This window comes from Diplotaxodon limnothrissa, linkage group LG15 (assembly GCF_057381915.1).
Source record: "Diplotaxodon limnothrissa isolate DT_005_m linkage group LG15, D_limnothrissa_male_GT1.1, whole genome shotgun sequence".
NCBI lineage: Eukaryota > Metazoa > Chordata > Actinopteri > Cichliformes > Cichlidae > Diplotaxodon > Diplotaxodon limnothrissa.
Window position 1 is genome coordinate 27,125,083 of NC_140610.1, and position 25,064 is coordinate 27,150,146.

Below are 25,064 nucleotides of genomic sequence, written 5' to 3' on the forward strand. Positions count from 1 at the left end.
TTAAGGCAGTGAAGGATTTTACTGTAACTGTGTTCAGCTGTAGTTCCTGTTCTCTGTCTGTGGAGGCGCTGTACTAACGTAGCTCTGCTGTGTGTAAACGTATCACTGAAGAACACTGTTCACATACTTTTGGTCTGGTCTGCCCTTTTTGTGTCCGCTGCATAGCTTTTAGAACATTTCAAACTCAGGCCGACAGCTTTTGAGGAAGAGCATGAGTGAAGATCGAGACCCCAATCAGATCTCTTTGGATGTCGGACTCTCCTCTCAGGTCCACAGGAGGATCCAGATGTGCCCTCAGTCTGACCACAGTTGGAGGCACGAATCACTCCGACAGGAAGTGAACAAAGGTGCGAGGAAACACTCCCCGCCTGGTCGGATCGCTTTCGATGTGACCGATCTGAAACGCAGACGGTGGTTAAATCACAACCTGGACAACGGGTCAGGATTGTTCTTCAGGTGGGTTTTCATCTAAACGCACACACATGCTGTAATAAATGTTGTGAAGTGAATGAAGTTGTGCTGATGATGCGTTTCCTGTGCTGGAGGCGTTTCTCACTCACCCACCACTCGCTGTCCTCCTCGCCGTCCACCACGATCAGCTCTCCCTCGCTGAACGTCAGCTCGTCTGGACTGTCCGCTGCACAGTTGTAGATGGCCCTCACCCTCTGAGGCCTCTGCTTCTACACACACACACACACACACGCACGCACGCACGCACGCACGCACGCACGCACGCACACATTTAGCAGTAAAGCTGTGTTACATGCTGGACTTGTGATGATGACTGTGTCTGTGTGCAGAAATAAATGAGGTGGTGTGTTTGAGGACTTACAGAAAATGTAGTTCTGGGTTTGCGGGGTGGAGGAGACGGATTATGAGGGGACACGATCGGACGACCTGCCAAAGAGAGATAAAGCCCCCACAGACTTCAGAAAAAAGTTTCTCTTCTGTAACTTCACCTTTGTTTGAACCAGAGGCGGAGGCAGACATTTGATACACCCGGGGCTTAGGCCTAAAGGGTAGTATGCATGTGGGATTGGGGGGGGGGGGTAGAAATGACTGAAAGATTAATAGGCTCTGTTTTGAGTTTTGTTAAAAAAAGGAATGCCTTCATATAGGGAAAAATATATATCACATATGCAGGACACCTTAAACTAGTTTTTTAATTAAGCAGCAAGGCAGAACAAAATCAGGGCTGCATCACGACACGAGGACTAAACCCCAAATCAACCAGACCCAGAACTGATCCGGAATTAAAACAGGACACAACAGTTCAAAATCAGGACTACTGAGGACTTAACCAAGACAGAACCAGAATCAGAACTAGATGATAGTAGCACTAAAAATCATCATAGACCTGCACTACACTTATTTTTTAATTCTACCAAAGTACAATATTTAGATTGAGAAAAGTTTATATAATTATTTAGCCTTGTTGTGCAAACAAGCCTGCATAACTTAATAAATGTAGAATTTGAAAAATAGTAAACCTAAAAAGAAACACTAGGTACGAGATACATGAGGACCTATGATACGGTGATACTTTTGGCAAACAACCATTTGACTAACATGTGTGTCTCACCTGCTCTCTCTCCCTCTCTGTTCCTCTCTCTCCCTCTTTGTGCTGACAATCACGGCAAACATCAACATCATCAAACATACAGTGGAAACCAGATATTTACATACTCTTCAGATAAAAACACTTTTTTAATTGTAACATCAAATCAGACTAAATGTTTATTTTTTTTAGATTGATAAATATAAAAACATATTTGTTAACTTTAAGAGTAAAGAGAGAAACTATCTGTATTTCTTAATTGTAAATGGCACCAAATTGTATTCAAAACTGAGCCACACTTATGGAGCTCCACAGTTCTTTTTCTGGTGTTTTGGTTGACATCTCTTGATTTTCCCATTTCAAAGAAACAGGCTCTGTGTTTTGCCTTATATGCATCCACAGGTGTGTCACCAATTTACTCACATGGACTCTACGAACCTATCAGAAGCTTCTTCAGCTCAGAATGGAATCGTCTGCAGTTTTCTTATTAATTAACAATAAACTTAGTGTATATGCACTCCTAAATTTGATGAAAGTGATAATAAAATGACAGCTCTCTCTCTTATTCCGACATTTAACTAATTCAAAAGATCTTTCAATATTTATTTATCCAAAACAAGTTTACTCTAAATTGATGTTTAACAGTAAAAAATGTTCTTGTGTTTTCCATAAAGTGTATGTAAATATCTGGTTTAAACTGTGAATATACTGCTGTGTATTGAAATTCCTCTAGCCGTTAGCATGCGTCCGTACTAGCTCCCCCGGGAAATCTCGCATGTTATCACGATAACAGCGCATGTCCCCCCCCTCGGCCAACGCGGATGCAGCCAGTGACTCTCTCCACTCTGTAGTCAGCAGACTGCAAACGCAATCACTTCTCCTAATATCAGGGGACTTTAATCATGTCTCACTGAACTCCACACTGTCCACCTTCACCCAGTATGTGACACGCCCAACCAGAGACAATAAAACACTGGACTTACTGTACACCAATGCAGAAGAGGCATACAGTTCATCACCTCTCCCTCCCCTGGGCAGATCTCATCACAACCTGTGTATGAGCCCTTATTGTGCAGGAAGCTACCAGCTGCCCGAACAGTGCAGAGATGGTCAGAGGAGAGCGAGGAGGCTCTTAAGGACTGTTTTGAGTCTACTGTGTGGGAGGTGATCTGTGACGACCACAGAGAGGACATTGACAGCCTTGTGACATGCATTACGGACTATATCAACTTCTGTGTGGATAACGTTGCACCCAGCAGGACTGTGCGCTGTTTCTCCAACAACAAACCTTGGATTAACCGTCCTCGAGCAGAAGAGGAGGGCCTTGCAGAGAGAGCTGGAGGACTGATAAGGAAAGGGAAGTTCAGCTACAGGCAGAAGATGGAGAACCAGCTTCAACAAAACAACTTCTCCCACATCTCCACCCAGTGCTTCCTTCAGAAGTTCTCTGACGACTTGGCAATAGTTGGCCACAGTGATGGGGACGACAGGGAGTACAGAGAACTGACCCACGACTTTGTGGACTGGGTCCAGCAGAACTACCTCCAGATGAACACTAGTAAAACCAAGGAGCTGGTGGTAGACTTCAGCAGGCACAAACATCCTCCACTGCAACCACTAAACATTCGATGCATGGACATTGAGACTGTGGACAGCTACAGGTACCTTGGTGTTCATCTGAACAATAAACTGGACTGGACTCATAATTCAGACACCCTCTACAGAAAAGGGCAGAGCAGGCTGTACCTGCGGCGGAGACTCAGGTCTTTTGGAGTGAAGGGCCTATTCCTGAAGACCTTCTATGACTCTGTGGTGGCCTCAGCCATCTTTTACGGTGTGGTCTGCTGGGGTGGCAGCATCTCTGCTGGTTCAGGAAGAGACTGAACAGGCTGATCCGGAGGGCCAGCTCTGTTCTAGGATGCCCGCTGGACCCAGTGGAGGTGGTGAGTGACAGGAGAATGGTGGCTAAGCTGTCATCCCTGGTGGACAACATCTCTCACCCCATGCAGGAGACTCTGACAGCACTGAGCAGCTCCACAGTGTAGGACAGAGCGATTTCGCAGGTCTTTCCTCCACACTGCTGTCAGATGTATATTGCATTTGGATTTTATTTTATTCTATTGTGTACAGTATCTTATTTTTATCCTATTCCAGTGTTTTTCTATGCAACTTTGCACTATCCACTTTCTGCTGTAACAAAACAAATTTCCCATGTGTGGGACTAATGAAGGTTATGTTATCTTATGTTATCACATGGGAAAAGACCCAGGGAAACAGAGTTAACGCTAAAAAACAATAAAACCCCTGAAAACCACGAATTTCACACTCGAGCCTCAACTCTCATGGCCTGGTACCAAACCACTCACAGACCCAAGGGGTGGGAACCACTGCAGTAAAGCACCAGAATATCTGACATGGCACGAAACTGCAAAGATACCCTTAAGTTTCACACAGAGAAACATCCAGTGTTGAGGTTTAATGAGCACCTGACCTCATTAAACCATGACGGGGGTATTTCACTGATGTATTGTACACCATAATCACAGCTTTCCTTGAATGAGTGACATCAGAGATCATGTGAGTGTGTTCTTGCAGGTCGTGGTGTTCCACAGAGCTCTATTAACAGTCCCTTGTCAAAGCACAAAAGTTTCAGCCTTTTAACAGCAGTTATGTTTTTATAACACACCTGCTTACATCATATTCAGGCTTAAAGTTTGACACAGGTGCCTGTAGCTGCTAGCTGTCTGCTAGCTTCACCTGAACTGGATGTCTGCACCATGTTTGTGCTGCTGGAGCCTTTTAGAGCATTTTTAATGACATCTTACGACCAATAATATGCTGCTGTGAGTTACTGTACTAACATCCAAGAAGGCGGTGCTGCAGCCTGAGTGAAATTCAAATATTTTCATGTTACTGATTGTGGATATTTTAGTGTGTGTGCTCATGTGTGTGTGTGCGTGTACCTTGTTTTTCCAACGGAATCGTGCCTGCAGGTCTCTGAGGAGGAGGAGGAACCCTCGCTGCTCTGTAATCATAAGAACAACATTAAACTGGTGTGCTTCCTCCCAGCAGACCCAGCTCAATCAGACCAGTACGTACGCGGGAGGAGAGACAGGGGCTTTGGATCCTGGTGGTCCTCTGTGTTGGTGGCTGGGTGGGAGGAGAGGAACTTTATGCTGGGGTGGTGATGGAGGTGGGATGCAGGGCGGTGGCGGGACTGGAGGTGCTGTAGGTAGTCCTGTCGGCAGGGGAGGCAGAGGAGGGAGGGGGGCAGTCTTGGCTGTGGCGGCTTTGGTCTCCAACATGCCGGTTCTCCTGCTGGGCCCAGGAGGAGGAGGAGGAGGAGGAGGAGGAACCAGTGAGAGCACTGGGAGAAGAGGGCAGAACAAGAGTCAAGAAAGCCCTGAGCAGTGGCTCCAGGCACACCTCCACAGTCAGAGCCTGAAAGCAATCCAAAATGCTGCAGCAAGAGTACTGACAGGGAACAGAAAGAGAGAGCATATTTCTCCTATATTGGCTTCACTTCACTGACTCCCAGTTAAATCCAGAACAGAATTCAAAATCCAGCTCATATACAAGGTCTTAAATAATCAGATCCCATCTTATCTTAATGACCTTGTAGCACCATATCACCCCATTAGAGCACTTTGCTCGTGCAGTGCAGGCTTACTTCTTGTTCCTAGAGTATTTGAAAGTAGATGGGATGCAGATTCTTCCATTTTCAGGCCCCTCTTCTGTGGAACCAGCTTCCAGTTTGGATTCAGGAGACAGACACTATCTCTACTTTTAAGATTAGGCTTCAAACATTCCTTTTTGCTAAAGCATATAGTTAGGGCTGGATCAGGTGGCCCTGAATCCTCCCTTAAGCTGGGCATACACTGTGCGATTTTTTTAGTCACGTTAATCAGCTTCTGCTCAAACTGTACAATTGACTTGCAGGGGTTAGAAGTTTGTAGGTCACCATGCAGGGTCTCACACTATGCGGCCTGATGCTCTGATGCGACCTCAGTGCTCACACTGTGCATCCCTAACATGAAGGTTATAAAACAAAATCTGTCTCTCGCTCTCCCTCTCTGTCTTTCATTCACACAGACATACAACCACCATCAGAAACAGGAAAAAAATAATTTTTCCACTTAACAAACTCATTCACCCAATTAAACAGTTTGAAAAGTCAATCTCTTCACTTAATCTGACTCATGAGGTTATTTTAAATGAAATAAACAATTTTACACAAAAGAAACATTTGGTTACACCCAATTGACATGATCAATGACATCATAACCTATAAAATCAGGAAGTACTGGGGCAGCCCTTCCCACATACCTGTTTTACACATAGGACCTGCTCAAAGGAACACACAATGGTAAGTATAACCAAACTATATAAACAAATGAAAGATTGTTCTTAGCTTTAAGAACATTTGCACAGATGAAATGAATATAACCAATGCTAATACAAACAGACCCGGGATAGTATGTAGAGCCAAGATTACATGTGCTTATTTTGTGTTCTATAAGATAACAGAACACAAAATAACAATTTATGCATGTGACAAATGGTAAATGAATTCAGTCCTAGCCACTTTGTCACAATACTACACGACGCATGACACACGATGAAGGTGAAACTCGGGCCGATCACCAAAATGGTCACACGACTGAAAAAAAAAATTGCCTCAAAATGGGCCAAAAGTCGCACAGTGTATGCCCAGCATTAGTTATGCTGCAATAGGTGTAGGCTGCTGGGGGATTCCCATGATGCACTGAGTGTTTCTTCTTCTTCCTTCACTATGTGTTAATAGACCTCTCTGCATCATGAATAAATCATGAATGAATCATATGAATCATAATTGTTATCAATCTCTGGCTCTCTTTCACAGCATGTCTTTTATCTTGTCTTCCTTCTCTCACCCTAACCGGTCGCAGCAGATGGCCGCCTGTCCCTGAGCCTGGTTCTGCCAGAGCTTACTTCCTGTTAAAAGAGATTTTTTTTCCTTTCCACTGTCTCGAAGTGCTTGCTCATAGGGGGTCATATGATTGTTGGGTATTCTCCGTATGTATCTAGGTTTCTACCCTACAATATTAAGCGCCTTGGGGCGACTGTTGTTTTGATTTGGCCATGTATAATTAAAATTGAATTGAACTGAATTTAAATTCATTGAATTGAACTGAACTGGATTAAATTGAACTGAACTTGAATTGAATTGAAAGCCTCATACAGCCGGTTCATACCTCAGAAAGAGGACAGAACTGTCTGCTCTTTTCGTGAAAATAAAGCAACAAAGCCAAATAAAGCTGACGGACGCAAAGAAAAACATCACAAACGAGACCCTCCGCTGTGGATCTGACAGGAAGTCCACCCACCGTACTTGGAGTTCCTCTCCGGCGTTTGAGGGTTGGGGGGGTCGGAGGACGACCGCTGTCTGCCTACTGATTCCACGGAGGTGCCTTTATTGGTACCTGATGGTGACAAGACAGAATCAGATCAGTTTTATTTCCTCACAGCTTCACAGGGTCTGAACAGCAGAGCTGATCTCAGCCCAGGCGCCCTCTGACCTCTGCTGGGTCCTCGGGGAGGAAGCGGGGGCGTTGGGCCGGGGGGCGGCAGGTTCACATTCAGCATGGTGCCGTAAGTCTCGTTGCTAATAATGGTGCTGGGGATCGCAGGCCGCTGCTTGTCTAATGCCAGGGAGGCAACATCCCACGCCAGCGCCGCCAGGTTGGGCTGCACGGGTCCACTTCCAGGCACAAAGCAGCTGACCGGGCGCTCCTCCCGCCGCTGTGGGATGGGCTGCAGGACCCACAGAAAACACAGGAAGTACACGGTCACTTAAAGCCAACAGAAAGTTTAATGCAGGACGTCAGAAAAGCAGCCTACCTTGTCCTCCATCTCGTCATCGCTCTCATCCAGGTCTTCGTTTTGCAGACGCCACTCATACTCGACGTGAACATGGACGTTAAACTTTCCGGTCTGAGCCTGAGTCAGCTGGAACACATCAATCAAACTTTATTGGTACAGACACTCGACAGCACAGGAACTGCTTTACTTTGAACAGCCTGGAAGTGTTTGGATTCTCACCAGTTCTTCGCACTCTTTGTGTCGCATACGTTTGGCAATGTCCAGCGGTGTTTCTCCTGCATCGTTAGCTGTGGACACAAATTCAGTCATTCAGACTTTTGGTGAATTATGTCAGCACATTGTTTCCAAAAGGGAAAGATGATTAGATCTGCACTTTTCTTGTGTTACTGCAGGTTTTTCTCCCCCTGAAAAGACAAAGTACTCAGCTCTGTTTGTTCTCAAGACATCATTTAAATTTTATGTGATGGTAGAAACAATAACGGCCCCAGATGAGGGTCACACCAGCTGTGAAACTTGCTTTTATTTCTTCAAACCTCACAACAATAAACTAGAGCCAGGTTGGCTGGTTATTTGAACTTGACCTTCATCATTAGCGCCCATGTCAAAGTTCCTCTTATAAAACATTTCAAGAAACCTTATCGAGTGATATATCATATTAAAGGGCATGAAAAGAGCTGTACCACACACTTTTTCTTTTTTTTTTCTAAAATGACATCCAACGACTTTACAACGATGTCATAAAGTTTAGAACAATCACACACTGCATAAATACATCTTAAAACCTCAAGTTTGGACAGATTTCAGACCAGTCGTATGGTAAAAGATCATAAAAAGCAACATTTGAGTGTGTAATGCTCATATGAATGATATGAGCACTTGTCACTCATCGTCAGCATTCAGCACGCTCTGATATATGTGCAAGTGTGTGTGTTCTTACTGATGGACACTGAAGCTTTCCCCCTCAGCAGCAGTTTCAGGCACTCGCTGTTGTTGGTTAGGCAGCAGTAATGCAGCGCCGTGTTTCCTCTGGTCGTCTGCTTGTCCAGGTTACCGCTGAAACACAGACCCGGTCACTACACACATACACACACCTGGAGAACAGGTATTTAATTGAACAGTCACACCTGTTTTGTCCGAGGAAGTCGACAATGTGGAGCGAGTTTCTGTCGCCCATTCGGACCGCCAGGTGGAGCACCGTCTCCCCGGGTTCCTGACACACACACACACACACACACACACACACACACAGTCAGTCTGCAGAGCAACAACGGACACCTGCACAGAGCTGTGTCTACGTGTTACTGAATGGACACACAAAGCAGAGCTTAAGAGTAAAAGCTTAGTAAAAACAGACACAAAATGAGCACAAAGACACAACAGAGAGACGCATGAGTCAGTCCGTCAAACTCGTGTTAGAGATGAGGAGGTCATACATGTTCGTTGGGCTGTGGGATGGCATCCATCAGGTCCACCCCCTCAGCGTAGACTTGGATAAGCGACAGAATGTCTCGGTTCCTGATGGCCTCGTAGAGAGCCCGCAGCCTGGACGCGGCGTCGGTGCACTTCCGCCGGGCGAAGCGTTTCTCGGTGTACTTCGCTGTGATGTAGTCCTTCCTCATCTGCCTGCAAACCAGACGGACGAGTCACTACGACATCCTACTACAGCTCAGACTCACCTCCTGATGCCGTCACCTACATGTCGCTGGTTGGAGTTGGTTTGGTCACTTCCTGCGCTGACAGATCTGCCTCCATGATCTCATTGAAGCTGGCGTTTCCCACATTATTCGCCAACTAAAAGGCAACAAAAGCCCAACATCAACTCTGGTTCGGTTCTGGCTGTAGCTCCTAAGATTAGACACGTGATCACACTTCCTGATTCTTCACAGCTGAAGACGACTGACATGCTCGGCAAGGGTTCTGGTTCCCTGATTGTTCCAGAAAAGGTTTGCAAACATTCAGAATGTCCCTTCCATTCACGTCTTCACACAGGTGAATATAATGAGGTTAAGAGATTTCAAAGAAACAGTTTTAAACGAATCAGGAGACAGTCTTGCAGGATGGTAAAAATCTGAGGGTTTTTTGCTTTGCTTTTTTGGCTTTTTCCTGCAAATATTTTAATTTTATTTAACAGATTAAAGTCATGATGAAATGAGTCACCGCAAACTGACAAACAGAATGCTCTGACCTTCTGTCGGGACAGTGAAGTGGACTCACCAGCAGCTCAGAGGTTCCCAGGACGTCCAGGTCCAGACTCTGGATCCTGGAGTAGTGGACCCCCATTTCTCTGTGGATCCCTGAGCACTCAATACAGATCAGCACCCCGAGGTTCGTGGACAGCCAGGAGGGATCTGTAGAGGGTGGGTGGGGGCACAGAAACAACAAGCGGTGCCTTCACATCCTCAAAATGTAATTTCAAGACTAAAGAAACAACAAAGTGAATGAGATGAATTAACAATCTGCTGACAGACAAACCTGGAAAAGAATTCTGGGAAGTTTCTGCAGCTCTGAGCAGAAATGTGTTTGGACTACAGGTCCACGTGAGGAAGCTGAGTGAATACTTTTGGCAATATAGTGAATGTTGAATATATAATTGATAAAAAAAACTGTATGTTATTAATCTAATCTTTGGACGTGCTGAGATGAACAGATGAAAACGTGTTTTGTGGTGTTATTAGAGAGACTGTTGATGCGCCCTCTCTCATGACACTAACGTGTTCTCACTTCTGTAAACCATGACAGGAAATAGAAGTGCTATGAAGTTCCACATCAAGTGTTCACAGTGCAGTTCAGTAAAACCATCATCTACAAGAATATCAGCTAGGTTTAAAGCAACAGACCAACTAAAAAAGTTGCATAAAACAACTTCAATGCCAAAAACAAAAAAACCCCACACAAAACAACCGCAAAGGAAAAAAACTGCCTGAAGGCCCAGAGCTTTCCACAAGCAGTCCTGCAGAGGTCAGTGGGGTTAGAACGCCGGCAGAACTAAGCTGTCACTGGTTTTTGCGTATGTGCAGGAAGCCTTAAAATTAAAACAAGACTGTCAAGGCCACCACCGTGAGTCTAATCAGCATCCTCTGAAAGAAACGCATCCAAGTCCAGACCCTCAAACCAGATGGAAAGGTGAAAGACTCATTCAAGCGTCACTACTTTTTTGACCTGACCGTGAGTGACTGGACTTCCGTGTTTAATCTTTGAATTTTGTTTCCTTTCATGAGTGGTGTTTGTTTGAGAGAGACTTCTGAATAATTCTGACCTGCAGCTCCACAGTCGCAGCAGCTGTTGTTTCCAGTCCTCTTCTTCACCTCTCCCACAATGGACTTGGTCAGCTCCTGGACGATGTTGTTCTCACCCTCGTCCTGGTCTCCTTTGAACGCCTTGTTCAGCGCCTCCTCCTTGCTGTTCTGCAGCACCGACACCCAGCTAAAAAACACCAAACCATAAGCGCTCGCAGTAGCGCGAAGCCCGGCAGCTCAGGCCATGCCTGCTCGTACTTACATCTGACACTCGGCCTCGTCCTCGGCCTGGAAGTGGTAGGTCCGGTCATCTGTGTGTGTGGGGGGGGGGGGGGGGGGGGGGGGGGGGGGGGGGGGCACGAGACAGAGTTTAGACTTTACACACATATATACAGAGGAACATGTGAGCAGGAAGTCTGCAGCATACGGGAGAACAGGTCGAAGCTTTTCTTCTCCTCATCGGGGTTCCTCTTCACCTGGCAGGTGAGCAGGTTGACCTTGGCTGGAGGTTTGTTTGGCTGCAAGACAACGAGAGGAGGTGAGAGCTCAGCTCTGACTGAACCTCACTCAGATATCAAACATTCAGCGTTACAGAGAAAAGATCCTGAAACTGTCACAGAGTCTGTACTGCTATATACCATAACATGGACAATAGTTGGATCCCAGTTAGGTTCAGCCCACAGCAAGAACCTGTAAGGACTTTAAGCTGCACAACTCAAAACCTTCCCTCATCTTGCAAAACATCTGCACATATCATTTAAAGTTCTGAGATGATTAACCTCAGTGACTTTCTGTAATCTCATTTTCTACTGTTTTCTGAAGCCTGATGACTTTTGATCCTCTGGCTTTTCATGCCACAAAACGTCTCATTCATAAGGAAACTATTGATGAACCACAGGGTTTTCCTTTCCTCCTCTTGCCTCCACCACTGTCTCCTGCCTCCCTAAATGGGCGTACCATGCGGGCCCCACAGTTCACCCATACATACCCACTATGGGCCCATGGACCCGTTTTAAGTCTGGTAGACTAAAGTTTTATGACGTTTTTCCTTCACATTTTTGATATCAGAGGATCTTCTGCAGCTGACGGTTCTACTCCCCAAAGCAAGGCAAGAGTCAGGTTTCAGAGCTGGAGCTGATCATCATGCGCAACGTTTGTATCTTTGTGTTCAATTCATTTTGATCATGTAAACAAAATGCAATTTAGGAAAAGAAAAGAAAAAAGAAATACTAAACTAGAAATACCCTCCAATATCGCTTCACCTATCCTCAGAAAGGAGTGGGAATGGGAGTGGGAATAAGTGCACATTGGACCATAAGACGGATGAACTCGGTGAGCTGACCTCAGATGGAGCACTGCGAGGACTCTGTCTGCAGTACCTGTCTTCATTTGAGTCTGAGTGGTAAATGTGGAAGGTTTCTACCAGCTGTGAAGGGTTGGCGTAATCCTGGACATGTTACGCTGAAGAAACGTGTCTCTGAAGGAATGCTTTCATGAAGGAACATTACTCTGAAGGAGGGATGTACCCAAGGATGTACCGACAGCTATCAAGAAGGTGTAGGTTACCTTGGAAACCCGGTTCTCAGAAACATGAGTCTAATCTTGAAATTTACCTTAAATAGAACTGAAGATATGTGTTACTGTGAATCTGTAGATATGAGGTTTGTTTTTCTTTGAATTTGCTTTTCAGCAAGCTCAAGGAGAAACAAAAGGCTGAAAGTTAAAGAGAAACAGTTAAGAAGAATTAGAAACTTTCTCTCCAGCAGCCCTCAGATTTCAAATCAAATCCTTTTCCCACCCTTTTCTTTTAATCATTTTCCTTCTGCTCTTTGTGTTCTGCTAGCTCAGTCCTGATTGGCCATTTGACTGCTCAAACTTCAAAATAAAAAACAGAAGGCAGAAAAGAAACTAAAAAAATAAATAAATAGATAATGTACTATTTAACCCCACTTAATGTAGACCAGGAGTAGGCAACTCCAGGCCTCGAGTGCCGGTTCCTGCAGGTTTTAGATATCACCCTGGGTCAACACACCTGAATCAAATGACTAGTTCATTACCAGCCCTCTGGAGAACTTCACGGGATGTTGAGGAGGTCATTTAGCAATTTGAATCAGCTGTGTTGGAACAGGGACACATCTAAAACCTGCAGGACACCGGCAATCGAGGCCTGGAGTTGTCTACCCCTGATGTAGACGATAAACTCATGAGGAGATTTCTGATTGGACATGTAGTGCAGGCTGGAGGGCGGGGGCTTGTCATGGACCAATGGGAGAAGAGGACCTTACCGTCCCGTGACAGATGGTCAGGAAGCCGTTCTTCACCGAGCACTTTCTCTTCTGCCACACCTTCCTCAGTCTGACGAGGAGAGAGACAAAGCTTTTAGTGTGAAAGGTCATAGAGTGGAGTCGTGACTGAGGCAGCTACCACTAACACACGTGTGCAGAAGGAGGAAAACATGTTAAATCTGTAAATATGTTACATTTAACATTGAGTCTGTGTAGACTGACTAAATGCTGCCTCTGCTGGACGTCACAGGAACTGCATGTGCATGTCAGTCACATTCATATGGCATTCTGGGACACTGAGTTCGCTCACCCTTCACTTTTCTTGTAGAGGAAACCAGAGCGCTCGTTGCCGTGGGCTTTGTCACCCTGCAACTGATGGAGGCTGTAACCTGCGTTCTGTTTGGCCTGGGCGTCCTGTCAATAAATCAGACACTTTATGTGAAGCAGCTCTTATGACAGAAAGACGTGAGAACTATGACCCTACACAGAGTTCAGAGCTCAGAGCAGCCTCTGTTTGATGGACAGCTTTGTTAATCAACTTCCTTTCCAGTAACAGGTGAGCCTGTCAGAGCTCACCTGGTTATGCTCACCATCAGACTCATGACATCTGTTCAGACCATGTTTGTTCTAACTGCTGTGCGCATGTTAGCGACTCTTTACCCTCGTGTTTATCCTGCATTTTAACTGTGTTCATGTTTTCGGTCTGTGCCATCAGTCAAATGGATGTTACACCATGTTTGATGTTTTTTACCTCTTTCTGATCGGACTGCAGTGCCGCCTTCAGGGTGTCTCGGAGCTGAGCCAGCTGCTTCCTCTCGCCGTCCTGAGTCTGTTTGATCTGCAGAGGAAGAGAAACTCTAACTTTAAGCCCATTTTTGTGTTCGCACAGAGCGATCGGTAAGTGAGCTGTGAGCTTTAATGCTCCTGCAGGGAACACAAGCGTCCTCACCGCTGTCAGGTCTGTGGACAGTTTCTCTACGGCCGGTTTCAGAGTCTCCACAGCTTTCAGTCCATCCTGGAAAAAACTGAAGAAAAAAACGTCTGAGAACCTCCAAGGAAAAAGTGAATCAATAACAAAATTAATGTTTTAATATTCACACTTTATTATCTTTTCTTTAACACCTTACTCATACATGGACCTGTTGGTCACGTTTGGACATACTTGCACTGAGCATGGTAAAACTTGATGAGGTTCTGGAGGAAGTCTACTCCTTTCTTCACTTTGATCTCGTTCACTTTGAGCAGGTACTGCAGAGAAAAGCCAAAGAATCAAGAAAAACTGAAGAAAATAACCGTTACTGCATGACCAGTCTTTCCTTGTCCTCCTCCAGCTCTTCTAGGAGGACACTGAGGCATTCCCAAACCGCTGAGAGATCATCTCTGCATTTCCTGGGTCTGCCCGGGGTCTTCTCCTGGCCTTTAAACCTCATCTTGTTTAGGCATCCTGGTCAGTACCATCTCGGCTGGCTTTACTCTGAGCTGATCCTCATCGGGTCTCTAACAGCGAGCCTGGACAGCCTTCAGAGGAAGCTCGTTTTCACGGCTTTTTTTCTGTCACCTCTTTACCAGCATATCCACAGAATTCACCCTCCACTCCTTCTCTACTCATGACCAACAAAAAACCACGAGAAACACAGACTGAGCTGAAGATCAGCGCCTGATGAAGCCAAAAAAGCTACAAACCCTGAAAACCATCAAACTGGAAAACTTCTGAAAAGAATCCGTCACAGACCTCTGTCCACCAAATCTTCCACGTCATATAAAATCTGCGCTGACTGGTCGAGGCAGTAAAACAAACATTGCTCTCGGTCTGACCTCAGAGGATAGAGATGATTGTTTTAGCATTCAGGTCACCTGTGTGACCTCTGACCTCACCTCGCACATCTGCAGCTGGAACATTTGTCTCTCCTTCTCCATCTCCTCTGCGATTTCTCCTCCGCTGAACTCCGTCCGAATCATGCCATGCATCTTGGCGTTCTCTTTCTTCTCTTTCTCAATCTTCGCTCTGCAGAGGTCAAAGGTCATGTTAAAATCTCAACACAAAAAAATGTGATCAAAACAACAAACTGAGGAGAAGAAAAAATAGAAAGATGCTAAAATACAGAAGCCAAGAAACGCCATGATTTCAATCATCATATTTTATCTTTTCTTCTTTTTTTGAGAAAACAGGAAAAAAAGAGCATGTATCAGTCTGTGGAGACAGAAACAATAAAGATAACTTTATTCAAACATTCTCATTTAAATGCTGAATGAGTCGACTGGTTAACGTGTTCTCGTTTCCGTGATTTAACATTTCAGTGAGAGCAGCTGATAATGAGCCCTTCTTACAGTTTGGTCTCGTAATCCTTCCAGGCCTTATCGAACGGCTTCTTCAGATCCTGCAGGAAAAACAGACGTCACACAGTCACAGTTCATAAACGCGCGCGCGCGCACACACACACACACACACACACACACACACACACACACACACACACACACACACAGGACTCTAACCTCTGAGTCACTCTGGAAATATTTCTAGATGATAGCATGTGCGTTAGATTAGAAAAACAAACACAATGGTGACCGTGTCACAACAGAGGTGTTTTAAATTCAGCCATTTAGTCTTTATGCCACGAGCCACAGCCTGCAGGACGACACCACCATTACAAACAGGAAGTTATGCTCATCGCACAACTACAAGAAAAACTGTTCAGTGTTTTGCAGAAATTAAATGTTGTATTTGGCACCTCAGGGCCACCTTACCTAACATGCCTACATTTTATAATTCAAGAAGCAGTTTTTTTTAAAATTATTCAAACTGAGCATAAAGCAGGAAAAATAATATTGAATAAATCAGAAAAAACAAAAAATTATCTTTTATTTCGATTTCCTGCTTTTGTTTTTTCGTATGACAGGAAACGGAGGATTTTACAGTGGCTGGTTTGCTGCTGTGGTACAAAGATATTTAGACATTAATGTGGGACCCCAGCGTGATTTTATTTGTTAAATCTGAAGCTGTGTGTTTAAAATGATTACAGTTCTGATGTAATTATTGTAAATACACAGTCAACATGTCATCTAACCAAACATGATTCATTTTTAGCCACAGTAACAGGAAGTGAAGTGTAACTGAGCGAGTGTCTGCGGGTTTGTTTCAGCAGGAAGAAGAAAGTGACACCAACCCCTTTCACTCCTTTCAGGTCTCCTTTCAGCAGACTGTCCAGAGGGAATGTGATGATGTTGTTCATGTTCTGCAGCTGCAAACAGGAAGTTGTGTCACAGCACAAATGCGCAAAACACACCACACTTTCTACATTTAACACTTTTCACAATAAAATGTCTGATGTTTCACTCTCTGAGGCTGACTTTGGTTCCTCACCAGGTTCTTGAAGAGGGCTGTCAGCTCTCTGGTGAAAACGACAAACTTGATGAAGGCAGAGCCGACATCGCCGTCATCCCTGTCACCCCGGGTCAGGTAGTTTTCCCCGAACTTGTGCATGGACTGAACGTACTGCTCCTCATTTTCCACGTGAGCTACGACACAGAAAACACTTTAAATAAATGCGGACTGCAGCTCGGATCATCTTTCATTTAACTCCAAAAACAAAAATGATTAAACTCTGTGTGAAAACAAAAACCATCCACTCCACCATGTGGAAAAAACAAGGACAACAAACACGTGTGAATAAAAAAGTAATAAAATAAAAAGTAATTAAAAACAATAAATATAAGAGGAGACAAAGAGAATAAATAAAAATATGATACTAAATACTGAGAAAAACTGGAGATATATAAATGAACAGAAATAAAATACACACCTCAAATTAAAATAAACAAATCTAAACAATTAAAACATAAATATTTATTTTAAATATTTTAAACAAATAATGAATGTGAATGTATTAAAATAAATGTAAATTTATTGAAATTATATTTAAATTAATTTAAATGAATTTTATATTGCAACAAAAGATTTTTCCAAAAACATTTCTAGTTAATTTAATTTAGTCCCTTTTGATACGAAAAATTAAAAGTAGAAAAATAAAAGGAGAGAAACAAAATCTTAATTTTTTACAGTTTTTCGTATAATTTTTCAGCTTTAAATAATTCTGATGATTTAAAAGTGTTTATTGGGCTTCAGTTGGACATGTCTGTGTGTACCCGCTGCATTTCTTTAGCAGAGAAAATGGCCTGTTCCCCTCGAGCTGAGGCACCGAGCCGCTCTGAATCTTTGGTATATACATGGAGATTTACCTCCAACATAAACCTGCAGGTCACAGAGAGAAGCTAAATATTTCAGAACCTCTCTGCTGTCCACATACTTCTGGTCATGCAGTGCCTTCTGTCTGTGAAACTGCTGAATGATGCGTTTCCTGTCAGTTTTTGCAGAAGTGCTGAATAATGTTCGGATCTTGTGTGTTTGCTGAGTGTGTGAAGGACTCGGCCTTTCCTCTGTTTGCACTGTAGTGTGGATGTGGGCGTATCCCTCAGCATGCCGGGACACGGGGAAGCATGACAGGAATGTTTGGAGGTGAGACTCCACCGGCCCGAGCAGAGACCCACCAGCAGCACGCGGCTGCTGACGAACCCACCCCACCCGCACTGACCTGAATAAAAAAACTGCTTTTATTTTGGTAGTTTGTATCTGAGCGCAGTGTGCTACCACAAACAGGAAGTGACAGTCAAAGTGAGACTGTGGTGACAAGCGTTGTTATTTTGGGTCAGACTGACATGAAACTGCATCTCTCACCCAGACCAGACGAGTTGATGGCCTTCACCGACTTCTTGATCTTGTAGAGAACGGACCGGTCCAAGTCGAGAGCCTGAGGAGAAGAAACAGCACGCAGATTAGGAGCCATGCCTCTAATGCTTACACGTCAAAGTTAAAGAAAAAGTGTGTTTATAGTCAGTATGAACCGTTCACCACTGCTGGTGTTCATCTCAGACTGTCACCCTTCATACCCTGAGCTGACGTGCGTGGACGGACTGCAGAGTCTGCATGTTTTACCCGAAGCAGAGTTATTATCAAGACATCACACATCTAATAAGAGACTGATGAAAACAGTGCTGCTATTAAAGGTGCTTTTTTTTTTAGCAGACACCTCTCACTCACAGAAACTGTTTCATTCAGACCTTTGAAGCAGATCTTTTTATTCTTGCAGTTCAACATAATCCGAAGACGCCTGCTGAGGGACAGCGCCCAGCGGCCACAGCTACTGACCTTCTCAAGGCTTTAGAATGCTGGCAGCATTTCATAAAGTTTAGTCAGTTCTTTTTGTGTTTTACTGTTGCATCAACTTTTGCCTCCCCCAAACATAAGCCTGGTTCTGTTAAAAGAAAGTTCTTCCTCCCCCCTGTCACCAAGTGCTTCCTCACAGGGGGTATTATTGTAGTATTATATTTATTATTTTAGGGTCTTTATCTTACAAAGCACCTTGAGATGTGCATTGTTGTATATTAATAAATCTGTAATGAACTGAATCTTATGTTCTGAAAATGATCAGATTCTCTGTGCTGTTCCTGTTTCCTGTGTCCCTTCTCATCTGAGCGGTACAGTTTGGTGCATTAGTCCCTAAAATAAGAGCGCTGCTTCTGTGATCTGCAGGACATCACATGGAATCATCAGTATTGTATTGATTGGCACGATCAGCTCTGGCGAACACACAGAACCTGACATAGCCACGCCCACTGTATTCACAGGAATCTGGTTAGGGCTTCAGAAGGAATTCTTTCACCTGTTTGACGTACCCAAAGGGAGCTCATATTCTGTAAAGCCGGCGTGCCTGCAGGAGAGCTGATCTGAAAGCTAACGTCTACTAGTTCCTGAAACTCTCCTCGTTAGCCTGAGGCTAAAACGCAGCCTAAATTAAACCTTTGAGTGGTAACACGAGCTACAGCATTAGCTTCATGTTAGTCAGGAACATGAAGTCTGCTTGTGTCTAACCCGAGGCTGTGGGAGGGAGACTGAAGAGGCCATGCGATCTAAGCCTTTACCATAGTTTGCATGACTGATGAGACCACAGAGGTTCAGTCACATGACCTTCAGGTGTTTTCCTGCCGACCTCATCTGTGGGGTTCACCTAAGCGTCTACAGCTCTGAGTCACAGGTCCATGACTGAGAGAGAAAAACATGCACTTGGTTATTCTTTGACCAAAAACTGGTTCAAGATGAGCCACTCATCAAACACCGGAGCCGATTTCAAATCTCTGCACAGAAACACAGCGAGGCGACAGGTGAGCTCAGGTGTAGAGCAGCGACTTCATTCAGCTCAGCCAAAGACCAAACAACAGATCGAGCACAAATACAAAGAACTCAGAAACAGCTCAACTCAGTACGGTGGATGATTGATGGTCTCACAGCACTGAGGTCCTGGCAGGGCCTTCTAGATAAATATTCATGGTCTTCTTGTGTTTGTGAGAGTTTACCTGCAAATTCACCAAAGCACTCACTGAAAAAGAGCTACAGGACGGGTTAAACGTAGAAAACACCGTTCCTACAGGATGAATGATGCAATAATCTCAATGAAACGCCTGCAAACACACAAACAACACACAGGGCAGGTCTCTGAGGACAGCGTTGAAATCTTGGTACAAACGCCAACAGGCTCATGTCACAGCAGCCCACCCACGAGCTTTCATTATGTCCCTAATAAGGGTGTTGCAAGGGTGTAAAGAGGTCATAAAGGTTAAATATAGTAACTTAGTGCATGATTGTACACCACATAGATCATTGACCTGGTCAGCAAAGATAAAGGGGGATCACTTCCTCTGCTGATACGTCAGTCAAACTGTCTGATCAAAGTTTACCAGCAGCCCCTTCAGACTGTTTCAGGCTGACGTCAGAGGATTCATATTTAATGATAATTAATGGTAATTACCCCTGTTACCTACTGAATTCATTTTCAGCACAAAGCTCTGGTTTTTCCCTGTGTTATAAATCAAGTACATCATTTCCCCCCCCTTATCTACATCACACTCATGGTCAGTTTAGAATCACCAGTGATCCCAACATGCAGCTCTTTGGACTTTGGAACCTACTATGAGGTTGCAGGCAAACATCTAGGAGGATGTTAATGGATGAAGATGCCCAATTGACTAATCATAACTAACTGACTGGTAGTTGGCCTTCATCACTCTCAGCATGCATGCAGGTGTCTGAAGGCAGGTGAGGTTATTGGTGCCCTGACTTCTTTTCGCCCCACCTCCACCTGCAGACATCCTGACTTGGAGGCTGCAGGCGAGCAGGGGCGCTGCTTTGTCTTGTGAGGTCAGAAACGTCCACCAACGTGTGTCTAAAACTGTCTGCAGGACGTCGCATGTCCCCACCACCCTCACGGTTTTTACACTGAAGTTCAAAGAAACAGTCTGTAAAACTGTTAATGTAATGACTGTAAAATCATTGAGATTACAGTTATTGACTAAAAGTAATCATCATCATGAATTTTCCTGTAACCGAGTGGCAACAATGTAGAGCTGCTAAAGCTCACAGTAGTGGTGATATTTATTCAAACAGAGGTCTCAGGTCTACAGGATGAGGCACGAGCCAAAGTGTGGATTTGGAGAGTGGCAATCATCAAAACAGAACATTTCACAGCAGTTTTCTGACAGTAGAAGCAGCCGAGACGCTTCCTGTTTTTAGGGTTTCCTCAGTTTCACAGCCTCTGCACACCAGCTCTGCTCAGCTGCTTTTAACACGTGCAACAACACTCATTTTACATTAGTGAACGCAGGTGAGCAGATCAGTGTGACGAGTGGAAGATGAAGCAGATAAAGAAACCTGAATGGGCACAACACTGATCAGACCAGCAGGGACTGTGTAAAGTACTCATCTGCTGTTTTTACCATTCAGCACACTGATGCTGATTTCATGTGTTTACTGTAATTATTCTACCGTCTGAAGATGAGGGAGGAGCTGATGATTTATTGGAGACTTTAATTCCTTTCACATCACTTCAGACAAGTTGAGACACAACAGAAACAGAGATGAGCTTCAAACGTGAAGAGAAGAGCTTTAAAAGTGACCAAAGGAGAGAGAGAAAGAGGACGAGACAAAGAAAGATGACAAAGGAAAGAGGAGAGAATGGAGGGATTTAACTGAGAGGAAAGCAAAGATCGGAGACAGCAGGAGGACCAAGGTGAGGCGAATCATGTCGAGACTTGATCAGAGGAGTGAGGCTCTACCATCGCCTCGGGTCTACTGAGTGGGAACATCCCAGCATGCAACAGGAGGAGGAGGACATGATCAGCAGACCTGCGATTTCTACAGACCTCACGTCAGGTTTTCAGTTGTGCTTTTAAAGCATTCGCTGCAAGGACATAGATTTCTTCACTTTATGCTGAGAGGAACCAGCGTTCAACTCTGTGCTCTGAGCTGTAATCCAACAGCTCCTCAACAACAACAGATGGCCTCTACAACGATGGGGAAAAATATTTACTGTCCTTAGAACCAATAAAGTCTCAGAAGGAATCTGAAAAACTAGAAACCATTAAAAAAAGAAAAAGAAAAGAGGAACCCAAACAAAAGTCCCCACAAAAACACACAAAGTGAAATAAGAGATTGTTTAATCCATCCCTGAATCACGTGATCACCTCCCTAAAAAAGATCCAGGTTGTCTCTTCTTTTCAGAGCATTTGACTCTTTATGCTAAAAATTAATAAATAACCTCTCTGACACACTGTTCTATTTATCCATCAACAAGGAAACCTGTGAAAAAAATATTTAATGCCTTCATTATTGACAGGAAGCCATGAATAACCAATGGACTCCTGTCCTGAAAGACTTGCTGGCAACTATAACGTGATATCAAAGACTCAAAGAGAGAAAAAAAACTAAAACATGACCACAAAAGAGCATATATGTATTAAAACAACAACAACAACAACAACAACAACAACAACAACAACAACAACAACAACGTCCTCACTGAACAGCTTTCTGTCCCATTAACAGTCTCAGGCCAGTATGCACAAAGTGTGATCACTAACGCCTAAGCTTTTCCTGCCCTGAGGTCAGCTTTCAAAGACATGGCCAGATTTGTGAAACAATTAAATGAGCACACCTAATACGACCTAAGCGTGTGTTTTCTTATGCTCGGCCAAGATGTTTGATATAGAGGAGTTTCTAACTCCTTTAGTAAGCAAACATAATCAATGTTTGTCAATCACCTCCATTAATCAGCTATGTACCACAGGCCTTCAAGCTGGCAGTAGTTAAACCTTTACTAAAAAGGCCATCTCTAGACCTAGCAGTCTTAGCTAATTATAGGCGAATTGCTAACCTTCCTTTCATATCAAACATTCTTGAAAGAGTAGTTGTCAAACAGCTAACAGATCATCTGCAGAGGAATGGCTTATTTGAAGAGTTTCAGTCAGGTTTCAGAGCTCATCACAGCACAGAAACAGCTTTAGTGAAGGTTACAAATGATCTTCTTATGTCCTCTGACAGTGGACTCATCTCTGTGCTTGTCCTGCTAGACCTTAGTGCAGCGTTCGATACTGTCGACCATAATATCCTATCAGAGCGATTAGAACATGCTGTAGGTATTACAGGTACTGCACTGCAGTGGTTTGTATCATATCCATCTAATAGACTCCAATTTGTTCATGTAAATGGAGAGTCCTCTTCACATGCTGAGGTTAATCATGGAGTTCCACAGGGTTCAGTGCTAGGACCAATTTTATTTACATTATACATGCTTCCCTTAGACAGTATTATCAGAAGGAATAGCATACATTTTCACTGCTATGCAAATGACACCCAACTCTATCTATCCATGAAGCCAGATAACACACACCATGTAACACCGCTTCCATGTAAAATAGAACGTCAGCCTTCAGCTAGCTGTATAATTTAAACATGTATCAGACTAAGTTAACAGTTCATCTGCAAATTTTAATACAACTTCTGGAGGCTTATGCAGATTTTTCTCCATGTAACACAAACAGGAGCGGGCGGAGCAGCTGCAGAATTTGCTTTTCTTCATGTTAAAATGTGTTAGCTGCTTTGACAAAGGACTCCCGCTCGCTGTTTCCCAGTAAAGGTTTTAATGGTGGTCACAGGAAAAAAAATGTTGATCATAGGAACAGCTGCTGTGGATGCTGGAAACACGTTTTCTACCACTCAACCTGAGCTCACCAACTCAGTAATGGCTCTGCCTCTTTGCAGCGTGTAAACAGATTCCCTTCCACGTTAAACTGCGCCAGCATCATCATTACTTGTGTTTTTAATTCTGTTTAAAATTGGGGGCTGTCAGACTTTTCATTCATGTGCTGCTCATAAATATGCTTCTATTGAAGGTCTGTTTTTTATTTTCCAATATGGGTGAAACACTGCACAAAACCCAACGACATGGTCCAACGATGTGCTGCAGACATTTAACCTCAGTTTAGCACCAGGTCCACAATCTCCTCACTGTCCTTCACTGATGACAATCTCACCCACACTGAGGTGGTGCTCCACTGTAATGGAAAACAACTGAAACGATCCAGTCTAGGTGAATCGAGTTGAGCCGAGTTGGTGATAGTGGAAGAGTGGCTTCGCTAATACTACCTTAACCTTTCATGAATATTATCATTGAGTTTACAGTACAATCATCACGTTAATTTACTTTAAGATATTTTCTCTAAATACGACTAAAAACAGCCAGTGACGACTTCCTCCTGAGCTTGAGGGCAGTTTGGGGCCTTTCACATGTCTGTGCCCACGGCCCTGTTTTTTCCCAGGGCGGCCCTGTTTTTTCCCAGGGCATCCCTGTGGGGAAAGCCTTCAGCCCCATCTTATTCTCCCACCTGAAACCTTTGACCTTTAACTTCTGCTTCCTCATCTCTTCAGTTTTAGAAATATGCTTCATCATCGTGTTGCAAAAAGAAAATAAAAAGAAGCTGTTAAATCTTACAAAATGTCTACAGAAGGAAGTGTTTCTCTCAGTTCCTCTTTCGAATAAAACAGATTCGTTTGACGCTCTGTTGCTTGGAAAGTTTGAAAAGCAGTAGAAATCACCGTTTATTCACACTGTAGGTCCACAAACAGTGAAAACAGGCTGTGACTAAAACCCTCTTCAATCCCACACACGGGAAAACAAACCACGTTCATGAAAAAAGGAACAAACCGGACTTTCCGGGTATTTACAGAGAGGCTCAGTGGAAGCCTTTTTACCACCTTATTAAACTCTTATAATCCCCGACTTCCAACCGTGTGTGTGTGTGTGTGTGTGTGTGTGTCCTTGTTTCCTCACCTCCTCAAGAGCTCCCACCGCGTTCCTGCAGTGGCCCATCCGGGTAGTGAAGTTGGAGGTGGTTGGAGCTTTGTAGTCTTCATTGGTCTCGTCGATGAACTCCGTGACGCTGATCAGCTCCGGCATGGTGAGCTCCGGCAGACGCAAACTGACCGGGGGCGCAAAAATCCCGTCAAAACTGCAGCAGTGATCGCGCAGCCGCAGGTGGAGCAGCCACACCTGGACGCCTCAAGAGTGCCCGCAGCGTCACAGCCAAGATCCTCTGCTGTTCCCGCACGCGTCGCTGCTCATAGTCATAGGAGGAAGAGGAGAAGTCCGACCTCCATGTTTGTCCCGCAGCACGAATCACCGACAGCACCGACACATTCCAACACCCTCAGCTGCTTCACCTGAGCAGGAAGCGCACGGAGAGGGGCGGGGACACTGAGGGGGCGGGGACAGAGAAGGGCGCTCCCACCCTGCTGCTGTTTCCGCAAACCACAAACACGCACACTTACACACAGGTACATACCCCCCCCCCCCCCCCCCCCCCCCCCCCCCCACACACACACACACACAGACAAAACACCTACACACAGAGAGACACACACTCACACAGTATTTTCACAGTCCTATCAGGGTGGGACTGGAACAATATGATGTTTAAAGTGTGAAGTCCTCTAAATTTTTACAAACGGTGTTAATGAGACACGGTTAAAGGAACACCCGAAAAGTATAATGCACCTTTATTTTTAACCCTTTGGTCAGCAGTGTTCTCACTTAGCTGCAGAGAACTATATTTACCATTAATATTTAGAGCACTCAGACATCCCCCAACACACGCACGCCATAAAAGCAGGGACACTGAAACAACACGAGGAAGCTGTGAGGCTCACCAGCACACAGCCTTACTAAAAACGTCTAA

General features: G+C 44.4%; 1 protein-coding gene across 1 annotated transcript; it reads right to left on the reverse strand.

The window, feature by feature from the left end:
- Positions 1 to 24,382, reverse strand: asap2b (ArfGAP with SH3 domain, ankyrin repeat and PH domain 2b). The gene is made up of 28 exons (XM_085372665.1): positions 24,161 to 24,382; positions 17,677 to 17,749; positions 16,306 to 16,460; positions 16,109 to 16,183; positions 15,270 to 15,319; positions 14,817 to 14,946; positions 14,104 to 14,189; positions 13,891 to 13,966; positions 13,693 to 13,779; positions 13,252 to 13,355; positions 12,942 to 13,011; positions 11,084 to 11,174; positions 10,919 to 10,967; positions 10,677 to 10,843; positions 9,635 to 9,768; positions 9,117 to 9,211; positions 8,854 to 9,043; positions 8,545 to 8,630; positions 8,358 to 8,473; positions 7,640 to 7,707; positions 7,439 to 7,546; positions 7,117 to 7,351; positions 6,925 to 7,020; positions 4,658 to 4,925; positions 4,522 to 4,583; positions 833 to 897; positions 561 to 680; positions 1 to 397 (listed from the first exon to the last, which is right to left on the reverse strand). Exons 1-28 carry the CDS (start codon positions 24,284 to 24,286, stop codon positions 323 to 325), a joined length of 3,057 nt encoding a protein of 1,018 aa, XP_085228791.1. The 5' UTR covers positions 24,287 to 24,382; the 3' UTR covers positions 1 to 322.
- Between the last annotated feature and the right edge of the window lie 682 nt (positions 24,383 to 25,064).

Bases quoted from the DNA above. Each gene is read 5' to 3' on its own strand.
- asap2b (XM_085372665.1), bottom strand. From the start codon at position 24,286: ATGCCGGAGCTGATCAGCGTCACGGAGTTCATCGACGAGACCAATGAA. The intron at 8,631-8,853 runs GTATGACCTCCT...TGTGTGTGTCAG, and splicing joins TCCCACAGCCCAACGAACAT to GAACCCGGGGAGACGGTGCT. The intron at 898-4,521 runs GTACACGCACAC...TCTCTTTGGCAG, and splicing joins GATTCCGTTGGAAAAACAAG to GTCGTCCGATCGTGTCCCCT.